Source organism: Zootoca vivipara, chromosome 6 (genome assembly GCF_963506605.1).
Source record: "Zootoca vivipara chromosome 6, rZooViv1.1, whole genome shotgun sequence".
Classification (NCBI taxonomy): domain Eukaryota; kingdom Metazoa; phylum Chordata; class Lepidosauria; order Squamata; family Lacertidae; genus Zootoca; species Zootoca vivipara.
The window spans coordinates 53,476,287-53,492,360 of NC_083281.1; the positions used below are offsets into that span (position 1 = coordinate 53,476,287).

The following is a 16,074-nucleotide window of genomic DNA, read 5'->3' on the forward strand; positions in this document are numbered from 1 at the left end:
CTTTTCCTAGAAAAAATAGCACTGCGTATGCTGTTGTATATATACATAGACTTCTTTGTGACACATTCCAAATACACATACATTAACTTCCTCTATGCATTTTTTAAAAATGTTCTTGTAACATTAAAATTCAGGAGGAGTGGAATGGAGAACAGACCTAACCACCAGAACAGCGAAGGAACAGAAAAGAGGAAATATGCTAATCCCTACATGACGCTAACAAAAAAATCAATACACTAGATATTTCCAGCACTTCAAAATCAGCCACAATCCAATTAGAAGATAAATCTGTCCTAGGAAGTTTTAAATTCCTTGGTGACTACCATATCTTAAAATCATTCTAACCCAAGTTGTTACTTTCAGCACCAGTCCCAGACATTTTGAAAAAGACTGAAGCCAAATTCTCATTTGTGAAGAGACCATAGCTGTCAAGTTTTCCCTTTTCTCGCGAGGAAGCCTATTCAGCATTAGGGAATTTCCCTTAAAAAAAAGGGAGAAATTGACAGCTATGAAAAAGACATTTGCGAAATAAACAGAACAAAGCAAGCAGAAATAAATGAAATATGGCACATGACACTCTGTTGTGTTATATTTATGCATTATATATTTACCTTGATTTTTCTCAATTGTGAAATTTGGATTGTTGGCCATTTCCTGTGGAAGGTTGTAAACAAAATAGTGTCCATTTTTAGGATCATCTTTGTCAATGGCTCTCATCGTATGAATGACCTACAACAGGACAAAGAAAACAAAAAGTTTTATCTAATTCAAAATCAGTTCACAGGTTTGACTAAACTGCACATGGGAAGAGAGAAAAGTTATGGCTGCAATCCTACATCCAATTACCTGGAAGTGAGCCCTATTAAACTCAGTGAGACTTATTTCTGAGTAAACATTCATAGGATAGTTTTGTAAGTTTAAATCAGTCACATCACAGTAAATTCATTGAGGGGGATGTGGACTTAGTTTCCACTGAAATGACACAAGTAATGACTAGCTTGTCCCATTAATTTCAATGAGATTTAAATCCAGCTAAAATAATTAGTCTGGATCCAACCCATGATAAAACTAGATTTATCTAGGATTGCCAACATTTTTACAAGCCTTTGCTCCCGCGCCTTCTTACAGCAGCTTTTTCAGCAGATGTTAGCAAGAGATCATTACTGGATAGTTTGAGTGTGGTCTTATTATTTTATATTCAGTTTTGTAAACTGCTTTGGATATTATCTGATAACAGAAAAGTTCTAAGTGGATATCAAGTTTATCTCCATGGCATGAAAAAGCATCATCAGATTTTCTAACTTTTTGTAAAAAGTACAAGAACAAGCTGGCCTCTTTTTGGTTTGTTTGCTTTTTCTGGTCTGTTCACACCCCAGACATATCATTCTAAGTGATTTTCAGATTTAGAACAAAAAAAAATTGTCTTCAAAAAGAACTATAAGAAAATGTGAAATGACATAATATTGATAAAGTGGTACCACGGTTTAAGTACACAATTGGTTCCAGGGAGCCGTTCGCTACCTGAAATGTACTTAAATGGAGCTGCGCTTCCACACATGCAGATCACTTCTGCGTATGCGTGCACTGCAGAACCCAAAAGTAAATACTTCCAGGTCCGCGGAGTACTCAAACAGAGAGTACTCAAACCGCAGCGGACGTAAACCGAGGTATGTACCTGTACCTAGAACATCTTGCCAAAGTTAAGCACTTTTTAAATTCTCTTGATTTTGGGTAGGGTGAGGGATAAGCACTTCCTGCAAAATTCAGTCAACCACAACAGCCCTGTGGTAACCATTTTTATTTTTATTTTTGCATCAAAGTAATCCCCATTGGTTTCAATGGACCTCTTTTTGGAGCAGTATGATGGAGCCTACAGCCTAAAAGTGTGTAACTTGAGCTGTGTGGTGCCCTGCATTAATCGCTAAGAAGCTCCAGGTGTTCCCTGTTCAGAAATTCTGCAGCAGTGAGTGTGTTGGATGAGTAGTTGCTATTAGCTTCACTGTTTATTAATGCTGTGTCCTTTGACAGGTGTTAAATTAGCACAGCAAAGGTAGGAAGATTGTGTTCTCACCAATTACTGCTGTTTTGAATAACTTCTCAGCTTATTTCATATATTGTTTTGTCCTGGCATAGAAATGCTATAACTGCTTGCATTCTGTGACTTTTTGGCTCCAGTGTTATCTCCCTACCTGGCCAGCCACCCACCCACTTCCCAATGCTTATCGCATCTCTGTCTGAAAATTAATCTAGAAACTATCTGAGAACAATCCAGAGGATTTTGAGAAAACATAGCCTAAGAGACATTTGAGGCAGGGAGGTGGAGGTTGTCTTCAAGGCAGACTGAGGTTGGTGGGACAGTGCCCCATTGGCCCTAATGAACCAGACTCCACTGATCTATGATGCTAGGCCTTAGATGCTTGCTTGAAACTTTCTCACTCATGCCCACTTCTAACTTCACCACATATTGCGTTTGTCTGAAGAAGTACTTTTTGTGTGTCTGCCCTGATTCTACTGTCGGTCGATTTAATGGAAGGGCTCCATTTGTTGTATTATGAGGGAGGGAGAAATGTATCTTTTACTTGCTCCACAGCATGCAAAATTTTACAAAACCTCTATCATGCCATCTCCCCGACTTAATCTTCCTAAGATTAAAGCAAGATTAGGCTGAGTAACTGTGTAGACGGAGTCTTATTAAATGTAATGCTTGAATCTCCTGAATCTCTGTTATAAGCTTCCATTAAAATCTTCCACCAAACTTACATGAGAAGTTGCAATTCTCACTCATCTTCACATTTGCCTTTTCTTTTACTAACTCTCTTCAACACGGCTGCTTTCCTCCAAGATATGTGGGATGTCATATGAAATAGTGTTGTTGTTTTTTTTTGGGGGGGATGCCAAGTTTGTTGTTTCAGATACTCAAGTCAAGAAATTAAGACTTCAGGTTCCCATAGCAACCTTCACCTCACCGTGTGTACATGCATTGCATACAGTGAAACATTTTACCACATACAGTGGTCCCTCGACTTACAAATTACTCGACATCCGTAGGTTTTGACTTACGAACGGGACAAATGGCCGCACGCTTACAAATTTTTCTACATCCGAACGGAAACCGTTGGAAGCTTTAAATGCGGTTTTTTCGACTTACGAATTTTTCTGAATATTTTTTCCTATGGGAAACTGCGTTTCGACTTCCGGACTTTTCGACCTACGAATGTGCATTTGGAATGGACTAAGTTCGTAAGTTGAGGGACCACTGTATACAAATATGATGTCATGCAGACAACTGCAAATGTTCCTGCTATGTGGGCTCTGGCAAAGGCCCAAGACCTTTTTGGGGCCGTTCTTTTTCTTTATTGTGCTAAAGGTAAGTCATATTTATCTCTGTCTTTGTGTGCTGAATGACTGCTTAATGAATGACCATTATTATAGTAACTCCTTGGCACTTTCCAGCATGGAGATTACAGCACAAGAGAATGAAAGGGGGGGGCATTCATGATTGACCTGTCATTATAATGTTTTCCACAATTTATTGCTTTCAGTATATGCAGCACTGTGAATTGCCAGAACAATCTGCATAAGAAAAAAGTGTTCATTGGTGGTGGTGGCGTGATGCTCCGAAGAATAACATTTGAAGAAACAGCCATCACATTCTTGTTCTTTTCACATCGTTGTACATTGCCTTGATCTTTTCATATATTTTCATTCAATGAAGAAAAAGAGTCTGGATTGGGGTCGGCAGTATTAGTTTCTTTTCTGAAAACCCTGTACTTCATTGTCACTAGCCATTATTTAAACAGAGATAGTTTTATGATTTACTGTGGTTTTTGTGTTGTAGATTGTAAGATGCCTTGAGTTTCTGTGAAAAATATATAGGGATTTTTTGCTTCTCCCATATGCCCACTTGACCTCTTCAGACACTATTACTGTTGCCATATACAGTCATACCTCATGTTGCATCCGCTGTGGGTTGCATTTTTCTGGGTTGCAAACGTGGTGGACCCAGAAGTGTTTACCACGCGTGCATGCGCAGAAGCGTTCTGCGCGCTTTCACGCATGCATGAAAGCTCCGCTCGGGTTGCAGACTTTTGGGGGTGCGAACGTCACCCCAGAACGGATTGGGTCCGGAACCCGAGGTACCACTGTAATACTCCTGCAATTGTAAGAAATTGTTCTTTTTGGTGTGGCAGCATCTACACTTTGGAACTCCCTGCCGATTCATGTTACACCTACACTGTATACTTTTTGCGGCGTGCTTAAAAGATTTTTGATTAGGCAAGCCTATTCAGACACATCAGTGTTGAAAAATCTTTCTTTTTTACTTTCAGGTAGGTAGCCGTGTTGGTCTGACACAGTCAGAATAAAAATAAAATAAAAATAAAAATTTCCCCAGTAGCACTTTATAGACCAACTAAGTTTGTTCAGGTTTAAGCTTTTGTGTGCATGCACACCTGAAGAAGTGGGCGTGCACACAAAAGCTTATACCAGAAGAAACTTAGTTGGTCTATAAGGTGCTACTGGACAATTTTATTTTTTACTGTTAATTTAAATTCTCTTTAAATCTTTTAACTGTTTTAACTGTGTTTTTTATGATTTTTACAGTCAATTTTTATATGAATTTTGTTAAACAGTAAGTAAAAGTAAGTAAATTTGCCTGGTGTGAGCCAGTAGAAAAGCAGAAAGGGGGGGGAGCAGCCCTTTTTAAAATTTGCAGATTTGTGTAAAGAATGCAAATCAGAAAGCGGCATGCTTTTCCAGTGGATCTGAGATTAGTATTCTGCTATTATGGGTTCAGAATAAAAGCAAGAAGAATTCATTTGGCAGTGTTATACATCAACAGTTTTTAATGCATTCTGTCACGTCACCGGCAGTCGTGGTTGCCACTCTCAATTATATCAGGACCCAAAATAGAACACGTGGAGGAATGAACTGCATTAGATGGTTCACTCAGTATATTTACAGACTGCAAATAAGGTTTTCTAAGAGGTTGAGATGTAATCAAGTCCCCTAAGGTGATTCAAACTCAATTTAACTTAGCTGTTAAGTTAACCTACAAATCTGTAAATGTATTCAGATAGTAGAAAGCAATCACATTCTTTCTTTGTGTCAGATGATCAAGAATTTATTTGGAAGACGCAAGAGAATTCAGATCTAGAGGAGGGTCTCTATATTCAGTTTATTCTTGTATTATTTTTCCTCCCACATGATTGCTATGCTGAATCTGCATTTGAAATTGATTTCTTTGTAAAACACCCACCCACTTCACACTCTCTTGCTACTCTGGTGCACGTCTATTCTGTCAATTTCGGGTACCACCAGTTTCTCATTTTTGCAGTCTTCAGTTCTACACATTTCCTATTCAGTTGGCAAGTGGTTTTTTTAAGTCATCATGAAAATTCATCAACAGTGGAGTGCATATTTCTTCTGATAAACACATTTTGTGTGCAATTTTGCCTAGTGTACACATTGCAAAACAATTCCCCTAATATAATGCATTTTTGTATGTTATTCTCACTGATATAGGCATCTATATACATACTTTACCTAGTAAATGCACTTTTTTGGTACACATTACCTGGCCAGAGAACTGCATTTTAAAATACAGAGAAGTTTAAATTATGAAAGATGGCTGTTTTACTTTGCATATTGTTTCGGAAAGTGTGAATTTGATAGCTTCGCCTTTTAATGTGAACTGAATTTCTCCCCTATCTTTATATAGCACTGGATTGCTATTTAAGGTTGGGATCTCCAATTGGGTGTCACCCTGCCCTACCGTGAACATTCCAGTAATGTTGCTATAGTGTGTTTTTTAGGGGGGGGGGCAGAGAAGGAACAAAAGCAGAAAAGGGGGGGGAACAAGCGCAAAAGAGGTCAGAGTTGCAGTCTCACTCGCAGTGACCTCTCCCCTTGGAGCAAGATCTAGCCTAAGAAGGTAAACAAACTGGACAAGGAGAACATTTTGTGATTTTTAAACTGGCCACAACTCTATTGATTCCAGATATAGGTAGGATTTGGCTTAGGCATTGGGTGCGTATCCCTCCCAATCTTCTGGTAGATGGCTGAGGCATGACGGGGTTGATCATGGGCTTAATGGGTCCATCACAAGACACAGGTCTAAATTGATGGCCCTTCCACGCTGCTGAATGAAGCTCTATGGCCCATTTGCCACACTTCTTGGCTTTTGGACAGAGAATTCCAACTAGACCACTCTAACAGAGTACCCCTGTGGTCGCACTGTTCTGAAGTGGAGGTGAGGCACTTCACACACACACACCCATGAGATGTTAGACTAAGGATTCCACCCCAGTGCCTGGAGATTCACCTCTGTTTCCCACCCCTTGTTTATGGCAACCAGGAGGGCTATATTGGGGAAAGGTAGTGTGGTACATTCTACTCAAAAATGAGATTAATGTTGCTTTCTGAATGGACTGCTACCTCCCTGCATCTGACTCCTATCACTGGTTTGTTCAGACTACAGTGGTACCTAGGTTTTCAAACGTAATCCGTTCCGGAAGAACGTCCGACTTCCGAAACGTTTGAAAACCAAATAAGTTACTTCCAGGTTTTCAGTGCTTGAAAACCGAAATGTTTGACTTCTGAGACATTCGAAAAACTGAGGTACCACTGTGTGTGTGTGTGTGTGTGTGTGTGTGTGTGTGTGTGTGTGTGTGGCAAAGAGAAAGCTCAGCTACTTGATATAGCCCTAAGCAATGAACAACTGAAAGAAAGCTTTTCTTGGTATTTCTCTTAAATTTCATTTCAAGCAAACACAAACTGAAATTTCAACAAGGGCAGTAAGTCTTAGTGTGCAGGATCTAGTTGCAACATGGAGCTTTCATTCAGATCTTTTCTCTCTCTGACAAGGACTTTATGAGACTAGTCAGTTAATGAAGTAGTTGAAGAAGTCATGACTGTATCCCCCACCCTCACCCCATGTCCACTTACTTGAGGGCTGTTACATCCCTGCCAGCTTTGTAGCTAGAATTTATTCCAGCTGTTTCAACTACATTTTTATCCATAGAGTTCTCCTGTTATCTGAGATGAGGCAAAAGGTTACACATGAGAAAACCTTTTCAGTGGTTGCCCCAGGCTCTGGAATATGTGAAGGTAAGGCACGAACATTTCTGATCTTCTTCCTCTAGACACTTTTCACTTGCTTACATGGGAGAAGTGGAAAGAGTGATCACTAGGAGGAATGAAAGCACGATGGGGGTGTCCAGGGGTTAGCACTGGGGGCCCTGCTGAGTGTGGGCGAACAGTGAACCCTGACACCACCTCATTGGGATCTGGACTTCAGTAGATGTTCAGTGAATGCCTGTTACTTGCTAGGAGCCACATTTCACCAATCTCACTCTTCAGTGGTTTAATAGACTGTTTACTACGGTATTATAAACTGGGTAACCAGGACAGGAAGGAGCTGCGGAAATGACTGCTGGAAGGTGCAAATGTGGATTGTTTGCAACAATCAAATCTTGGCACACATAGTTTTTGTATAGGCCCAAATTCTAACTCTATTATCAGGTAAGCTGCTTTGGTAAATGGTGAATTTAATGCCAAACACCCACGAGGCACAAGAATAGCTGGATTAACAACTCTAGTGTCATGCTGTCAACTGCTGTTTATTTAAATTAAAATGTCACTACCCAGAAATAAATGAGGTAGCTACAAAGCTCCGGATTTCTGTCACTCAGCGTCTTCACAAGCTGGATAATAAAAACGATTCTGTTTCATTTGTGCTATATTGCTTCCTAGGAGATTAGGTTCCGTTACATCATTCAACACAACTCCAAACTGAATGATGGACAAGCACTGTGGATCCAGATTTTTAGGATAGGGTAGAGAAGTTGTTAAACATTTCTCTCCCTTATATTCCCCTTTCCACCTTGTTCCTGCCTTATTTCACCCTTTCTTAAACAGTTTTTCTAAGAAAGTGTGAAATATCATGATCCCACAACTTTTATTTATACCAGAGAGATGGCAAACAATTCTGTCCTTAAAAGGCTCCATTTTCCCTTTTAATAAAAAAAAACCATTTGGGGGGGAGGGGCAGATATGTCTGTTCTTGTGACCTGCACCATGGGTAGATTTAATGCTTATGGCAGGTTAGTAGTTTCAAGCCTTGCCCCTGAGTTATACTGTGGACGCTCGGGTTGTGATTCGGCGCTTCTGCGCAAAGCGCAATTTAGTGCTTCTGCGCATGTGCGCGCGCTGAAACCCAGAAGTAACCCGTTCCGGTACTTCCAGGTTCAGCGCGGAGCGCAACCCGAAAAGACGCAACCTGAAGTGGCTGTAACCTGAGGTATGACTGTATACCCATTCAGTCAGCCATGTAAACAGACTCTTCTTGTTCATAAACCATAGATGTTTAGGCTCGGCCATGCAGAAAGCACGCAAACAATTCCTGATCATGTGCAGACAGCCTACATTCAGTCTCTGCATGTGTAAGATCTGCTCATGTCATTAAATGAACACAGGGAGATTGGAGTGATGTTCATGTCATCTTCATTCTCCTTCATTCTCAGTATGTTGATTGTGCGAACAGAGCTCATGTCACAATAGCACAGTCAGCAAGAAATGTGCAACTAAATCATTCCTTGAGTGTAGAGCAGGAGAGATTACCAGGAGCGCGGGCCTGACTCTGCCTAACTACCCTCCTCCACTTCCTGTCTAGGAATACCATAAACTCCCATTACCTCTTACAGGTGTGGGGAACCTTTTTCAGCCTGAGGGCTGAATTCCATTCTGGAAAGCTTTGCAAAATCCACGTACTAGTGGTGGACAAGACCAGAAGCAGAAGCTGGTGGAGAAATTGGCCTATTGTTTACCTTTGTACAGTAGACTATTTTCTAACACATTTGCACACTCCTCCCTATGTGCCATTGAGAAAAGCAAGAGACATTATCAGACACATTCCAGCTAGACTTGTGATGTGAAGTAGGGCCCTCGAGGGGTTGGCTACTCATGGTCTATAGTACCAAGTGACTCGCTTGGTCCAAGTATAAGATACCTTCCTATGTTCAATTTCACACATAATCAGGGAAAAGATTTAACTCACATTAACAGACAGGGAACAGGGAAGGTTTTTTGGGGGGGGGCAAACCCACTATACAGTGTGGACAACAGAGAAATATTTACTTTTCCGGTTTTTCCGTTTTCACACAAATAGGCTTCATTCCCTGATGCAAGTTCGGGAGCGTTGTCATTTACATCGAGAACTTTGATAGCAACAGGTACTCGAGATATTTGGCTGGGGTTTCCTAAGAGAAGAAAAACACAGCGTGGAAAAGAAGAAAAAAGAGAGGTAAGCACACTTCATTTCATACTAATGACATAAAGCACCCAAGGTAGACAGAGAGTTCTGTGCTGAAAGCTTGCTGGGCCTTTTCTGCTTCCAATAATTGGGCTGCTTTATCCAATGGCCAAGGGGAAAAGATAAAGAAGAATGGGCAGCAGTTTCACAAAAGGGAGACAGCAAATAAATCCTTATTGCAAACAACGTTTGCTGGAGATTAGCTTGATGAAGACCTTCTTGGACTAAATTCTAAATTGGTAGATTCTTTTTTCTGATGAAGTTTGCATTGTTTTATTGATAAAGGGCATTCTGCATGGGGAAAAGAGGCTGTAAACAACCAAGATTTATTTCGTTGCTTATCTTTGCCATTTTACTCTATTAGCCAGCCTGACTGCACATCTATTATTTCAGCTTGGCAAAAAAGGGGGGGCAGGGGGGAGAAAGACAATCCAGCTCTAATCAGATTTTGTAAGAAAAGTGAAGAGTGGAATTGATGTAGGTAAAAGAAGAAGAGAGAGAGTACATTTTGATATTATGCAAGAACACAAGTTCATTAATCTCATCCAGAAATGTTGTTTTGAATTGAAATATTTGTTCATTAAGGTTCTGTATAGTCGAAATAAAAGCTTTGACCCCCGTTAATAGCTATAATTTATCACATCTCTCTTTATAGCCCAATTGCTAGATATATTTACTCAGATGTATGTCTTAATTTTAGTCCATGGATGTATTCCCACATAAAATCTTGATCAGTTCATCCTAGTTTATACTTATTAACAGTAGTGGGGGACCTCTGATCCATGGGCTAATTGGGTTATTAAGCTACTGGAATGTGTTGTAGGTGGTAAGGTTGACTATTTTTGTTACAGAAGGAGTAAAAACAAAAACAAAAAAGACGATTTGTCGCCACCATAACTACATGAGACATTGATTGGAATAAATGGGCAACAGCTTTGTTAACTTAGTAAGATCTGCAATGAGCAAAAACCAATTAGCAGCAAGCTAACAAACCCTCAGTGCAGGTTACTGACGTTCAGGTAAAAGCTAGAAAAATTAATACCCTACTATCTATTTGGCATGGGTGATTCCATCATGGCTTAGAACACAAGGGCAGAAGGCAGGGTGGATAACCTCCAATCTACAAACTAATATTTTCCCGCCAAGAGGCTCAAGTTGATCCATGAGGCCATTTCCCCCAAGCTTACCCACATGCCCATCAGCTGATGAGATTTATGACATCGATTGGCAAGAGCATAGGGCAATATCCTGCACTGGCTGTGTGTGACTGTTCCCAGAAAAGAACAGTAGCACATAGCTGCCAAGTCTCTCGTATTCCCCGGGAAACACCCGTTTTTCCAGCTGTTCCCACCTGGAAAAACGGATTTTTTTCCCCCGGTTTACTTACCAGCTGGGGAGGCTCCTTCTGTGCATGTTTGGAGTCTCTGGACATGCGCAGAAGCGATTTCTGGTGTGGTGGCCATTTTGGAACTGGGCGGAGCATGCTCAGAAGCGACTTTTAATGCTGCTCTGCCCAGTTCCAAAATGGCCGCAGAAGCGATTTCTGGTGCAGTGGCCATTTTGGAACTGGGCAGAGCATGCTCAGAAGCTACTTCCGGTGCTGCTCTAACCAGTTCCAAAATGGCGGCAGCGCTACTTCCAGTCTGCCGATCCCTTATTTTTCAGGCAGGAACTTGGCAGGTATGCAGTAGCACACAGCCAGAGCAGCAGGATTTCACCCTCTGCTTAGCAACATATACATTCTGGAGAGGGCAGCAGAAGATCGTAGAATCATAGAATTGTAGAGTTGGAAGAGACCACAAGGGCCATCCAGTCCAACCCACTGCCAAGCAGGAAACACCATCAAAGCATTCCTGACAGATGGCTGTCAAACCTCTGCTTAAAGACCTCCAAAGGAGGAGACTCCACCACACTCATTGGCAGCAAATTCCACTGTCAAACAGCTCTTACTGTCAGGAAGTTCTTCCTAATGTTTAGGTGGAATCTTCTTTCTTGTAGCTTGAATCCATTGCTCCGTGTCTGCTTCTCTGGAGCAGCAGAAAACAACCTTTCACCCTCTTCTATATGACATCCTTTTATATATTTGAACATGGCTATCATATCACCCCTTAACCTTCTCTTCTCCAGGCTAAACATACCCAGCTTCCTAAGCCATTCCTCATAAGGCATTGTTTCCAGGCCTTTGGCAATTTTGGTTGCCCTTGATGCTTGGTTTTACCAGGTCAGGCTATTTGCCTGTTCAGTATTGTGCATTCTGATTTTTAGATGCTTTGGTTGCAGGCTGAACCTTCTGTATGCTAAGCATCTGTCTTGCCACTGAACTACAGTCCTTCATTCTCGAGCCCTCATTAGTTCTAATTTGATTAGTTCTAAGGAGAGGATAGTGTAAGTACATGCTAGTGAGCCATTGTCTGCCTTTCCTTTCTTTTTAGGAATATTAGAAAGGTGCACTGAGAACTCTGTATACTTGGTCATCATAATATGCAATGTATCACATTGGTGGGCAAGTTTTCATGAAATTAATTGCCTTCATTGATGCACCATGAACATGTTTAACATGGAACAATAATGTACTTCTTGCTGAGGGTGAGGAGGGGAATTAAGTTGCATGCAAACTGAGTATTCAAAACATTTCAAAAGCATTTTCTTTATCTAAAGTTGATTTAAAAAATGCATAAACAATGAATGCATTGGTTTCTTAGTGCCAAGTGTCACATTTAAACACTAAAGATTTCCTTTTATCTAAATTAACGGAATGATGGTGGTTCAAATTTTATAGACATTACAGAGGAATGTAATTAATTAGATAAGCTTCTGAAGAAATTATTCATGCCTCTTGTGACTGGCCCCAAAATGTTTGTCTTTCATCTGAAATACAAACATTAAACCTAAAGATATTATAATTAGAAACTTGATGAGAATTCACTTTAAGAATTAATTTGCTAAACACTAGAGAAGAACTTGCTGAGTACAGAAACCTCCAAAAGGGGATACCCCTAGATAGCTGCACACTGCATACAACAATCATAATGGATTTATTTGTTTTGTCCATGAACTACAGGCTCCAAGAAATTCTAGGGATTGATGTTCTACAGCTCCAATTGGGAGTATGTGGTCCACTTGTGGGACTCCAGCTCCCATCAGGCCCAGTTAGCATGGCCAATGGCCAGAGATGAGAGGAGTTGTAATGCCTGGAGGACCACAGGCATGGGCACAGCTAGGATTTATGTTAGGGAGGTAGGCTTAATGTTAGGGGGAGGAGAACCTCAGATAGTTAAGCATTATTATTGATTTACTTGATCTAGCTGACCCCTCCCCTCTCCCTTGGCTATGCCCATGACCATGGGTTCCCCATCTTTGACCTACAACCTGCAAAGTAGGTACATGGAGCATGAAAAATAGCATGTTGAGCCACTTCCAACCTAACACAGTTAATTCCCTCATGGGCTCCTTTCTGGTGTCAAAGAAACCACATTAGGGGTACTGTAGCTGAGTTAGCTGGGTAAGATATTGATATGGTTCACCCACTGAGATGGTTAATGTAGGATTTGTTCCACATCTGAATGTTATCTGAGGACAGGATCATCTGAGTGGTGGTGACCAGGCTATGAAACTCCCCACAATGAGAGTATGTCCAGTTGCCCTTCTCTCTCCTTTCCAGCGTATGTTCTATTTCACTGAGGGCAGAGGCGGATTTCGGGGAACACGAACAGTTCAGTCGCACTGCATGTGGAATCTCAGGAGCACCACAGGGGATCGCACAACTATGATTTAGAATGGAATGTGAGAGGTGAGGGGCACCAAATTTTGGCATTGCACAGGGCACCGCTGAAATTTGAGACTCCAAGGTCTGTCAATGCTGCGTTGTTGGTTTTTTTTCCAGGGTGGGTGGGCTAATGATTGAATTCTTTTGCTCTTATTCCCTGAGCATTTTTGGTTTCTCTTAAGTTATTCATATTTCATTCCAATTGTTGGCATTGGTGCTGTCTCATGATATGTTTGGTTTTGTAACAGCAATGTATTATTTGAACCTCCTTGTATATTGTTGTAAAGTACACACACACACACACACACACACACACACACACACTGAACAGCAGTTATAACTTTTGAGCTGTTAAAGAAATAGTCATGTTTGTGATAGTGTACAACTGGCCAAAGTTCCTTTGGGGGTGGGGGGAAGGCAGGATAGAAATGATGAGGTTAAATTCCTTATTTAACATGTTATGTGGAATGATGCTATAGAAAGAGGTGGTGAAATTTCCTATTTACATCACTCCATATTGTGGTGGAGGGGGGATATCTTATTAAAAGCAGCTCACATGTAGTAAGTAAGCACAGCAAGGAGAGCATTGGACTGAGCATTTCTCACAGGAAGCACTTGCTGAATTTAAGGGTTTGGGCTGGACCCTGATATGGCTTAAAACTAAGATGGCTGTACCCATGCAAATGAACAATTATAAGTGGTGCTATCCCCAATACTTCCAAATAAGCATGTTTAGAATTAGTAAATTCTAAAAGAGACCCACTAAAAGAAATCCAGCTGCGTATCACTTGCTGGATTATGAACCACAGTCATAATTCAGATGCACACTACACTGTGCTTTAAATCAGAAGACCAACCCACTGGATTTTGGCACAATTTTTTAAAGCATTAAATCAGGGCCAGATTGTGATAAATAGGAACAGGTTTTCCAAAATGTTAAATACACTGCTGATTTGGCCGCACGCTTCATCTCCCCTCCCCAAGCTTACAAAGTTCCAGTGTTAATATTTCCATTTGATGCACATTTATCAAGATTCTATCTGATGGTCCTAACAAGATAGCCTACCTGCACAATAGCTTAATTTTATTCTGTACTGTTTTATGCTATTCTCCCTCCCATACACCAATCCTCAGTGCAATCTTTAATCTACAAAAAGCACGGTGCACTGAGCAATACAGAAGTGACATGTACAACAACAATATTACCTAATTTCAAGTACAGTGATAAAGGGTAAGGTTTCGGTGGGTGGCACATTAACAGGGAAAAGCTAGAATTAGGGAAGCTTCTGAAATTCTTTTTTTTCTAAAGTGGATCTGACAAAGTAGAAATTCCCTGTGCTTCATTTCCCCAAAAAAAATTTGGGGGGAGAGTGTTGTGCAGGCACAATTTGCCCTTCAGATAACTTTATGATTTCTCCTTCTCTGCATTTTCAATGTATACATAAAGGTAAAGGTAAAGGGACCCCTGACCATTAGGTCCAGTCGTGACTGACTCTGGGGTTGCGCGCTCACCTCACATTATTGGCCGAGGGAGCCGGCGTATAGCTTCCAGGTCATGTGGCCAGCATGACAAAGCCGCTTCTGGCAAACCAGAGCAGCACATGGAAACGCCGTTTACCTTCCCGCTGTAGCGGTTCCTATTTATCTACTTGCATTTTGACGTGCTTTTGAACTGCTAGGTTGGCAGGAGCTGGGACCAAGCAACGGGAGCTCACCCCGTCACAGGGATTCGAACCGCCAACCTTCTGATCAGCAAGCCCTAGGCTCAGTGGTTTAACCACAGCACCACCTGGGTCCCAGCATAGGTATTGACAAAGAACGGCATTAGAAAAGCAGGGGGGGGGGGGCAGATCATATTTACCACTATCTACATCATTACTTTTTGTAGTGCTTTGCCAATGTGCAGGAGTGTGTTTTCTCACCACACACACAAAAAGAATCCTATGTGCAATTATCTCCTATGTTCTTTTTGATGCTTCGTCAATGCATTAGATCAATCCATTGGTTATATATAGGGAAGACAGAAATTCTGGAATACTCCTATTTAACCAGGTTTGGGAAAACATCCACCACCACCACCACCCCATGCCACATTGCCACATACAAAAGCTGAAAGGATGGGCAGTGGAGTCTTACTTCAACATGGGCAATAGGACATCCTATGCAGTTTTCCACTGCAACTGAGGACAGCAAGCTGAAAATAGAGGAAGCTGAAAACACTTTTTGCCGTGTTGAAAGTCACTACTTCCTTTGGACCACCTTTCAAGGATCATTATCAAATGAATGGCAATAACTATTTATATGATCATGCATAGGTGCATTCAACTCATGTGCAGCTTTATGTGTAACTTCCACTCCACCTGTATGCTTAAGGCCCTTGGAGAACGGTGACCATAGTTTTCACCATAGTGACTTTATATTCATTGTGATTAACAACCCAGAAACAGAAGACACATCACTGTCAGCAAGCAACTGAACCAAACTACAGTGGTACCCCGACTTACGAATGAATTGACAACCGAATTTTTCGATTTATGAATGGGGCTAATGGCCGCATGCTTACGAATGTCTCAACATCCGAAAGGAAACCGCAGCAGTTTTATATAGGGATTTTTTGACTTACGAATTTTTAGATAGGGTTGCTTCGACTTATGAATTTGTCCGTTTCCAATGCATTCCTATGGGAAATCGCGTTTCCAATGGCGTTTTTTGACTTACGAAATTTTTCGACCTACGGAGGTGCATTTGGAACGGAATAATTTCGTAAGTCGAGGCACCACTGTAGAATCATGACTCCTTCAGATGATAACTAGCTATCAGGATTAAAGCAACACATGTTTTGCTTGGTTTCTCTTCGGAAGGTAATACCTACATTTTCCAAAATGCCAGCAGCCCACCCTCTCTGCTCCGCAACCAATTTGACTTATTGGTTAGTGTGTCATATGAAAAACCTTGGTTCAAGCCAATACTCAGCCATGAGTCACTGGGTGACACTAAC

At 41.1% G+C, this 16,074-nt stretch overlaps 1 protein-coding gene across 1 annotated transcript in view; it reads right to left on the minus strand.

The window, feature by feature from the left end:
• Positions 1-16,074, minus strand: part of CDH8 (cadherin 8) — a 244,222-nt gene that overhangs the window by 25,713 nt on the left and 202,435 nt on the right. Inside the window, exons 9-10 of the mRNA XM_035120354.2 lie at positions 9,136-9,257; positions 612-729 (exon numbers count right to left, since the gene is read on the minus strand). Of these exons, the coding sequence (XP_034976245.2) occupies positions 612-729; positions 9,136-9,257 (240 nt within the window). The remainder of the gene's footprint in view (positions 1-611; positions 730-9,135; positions 9,258-16,074) is intronic.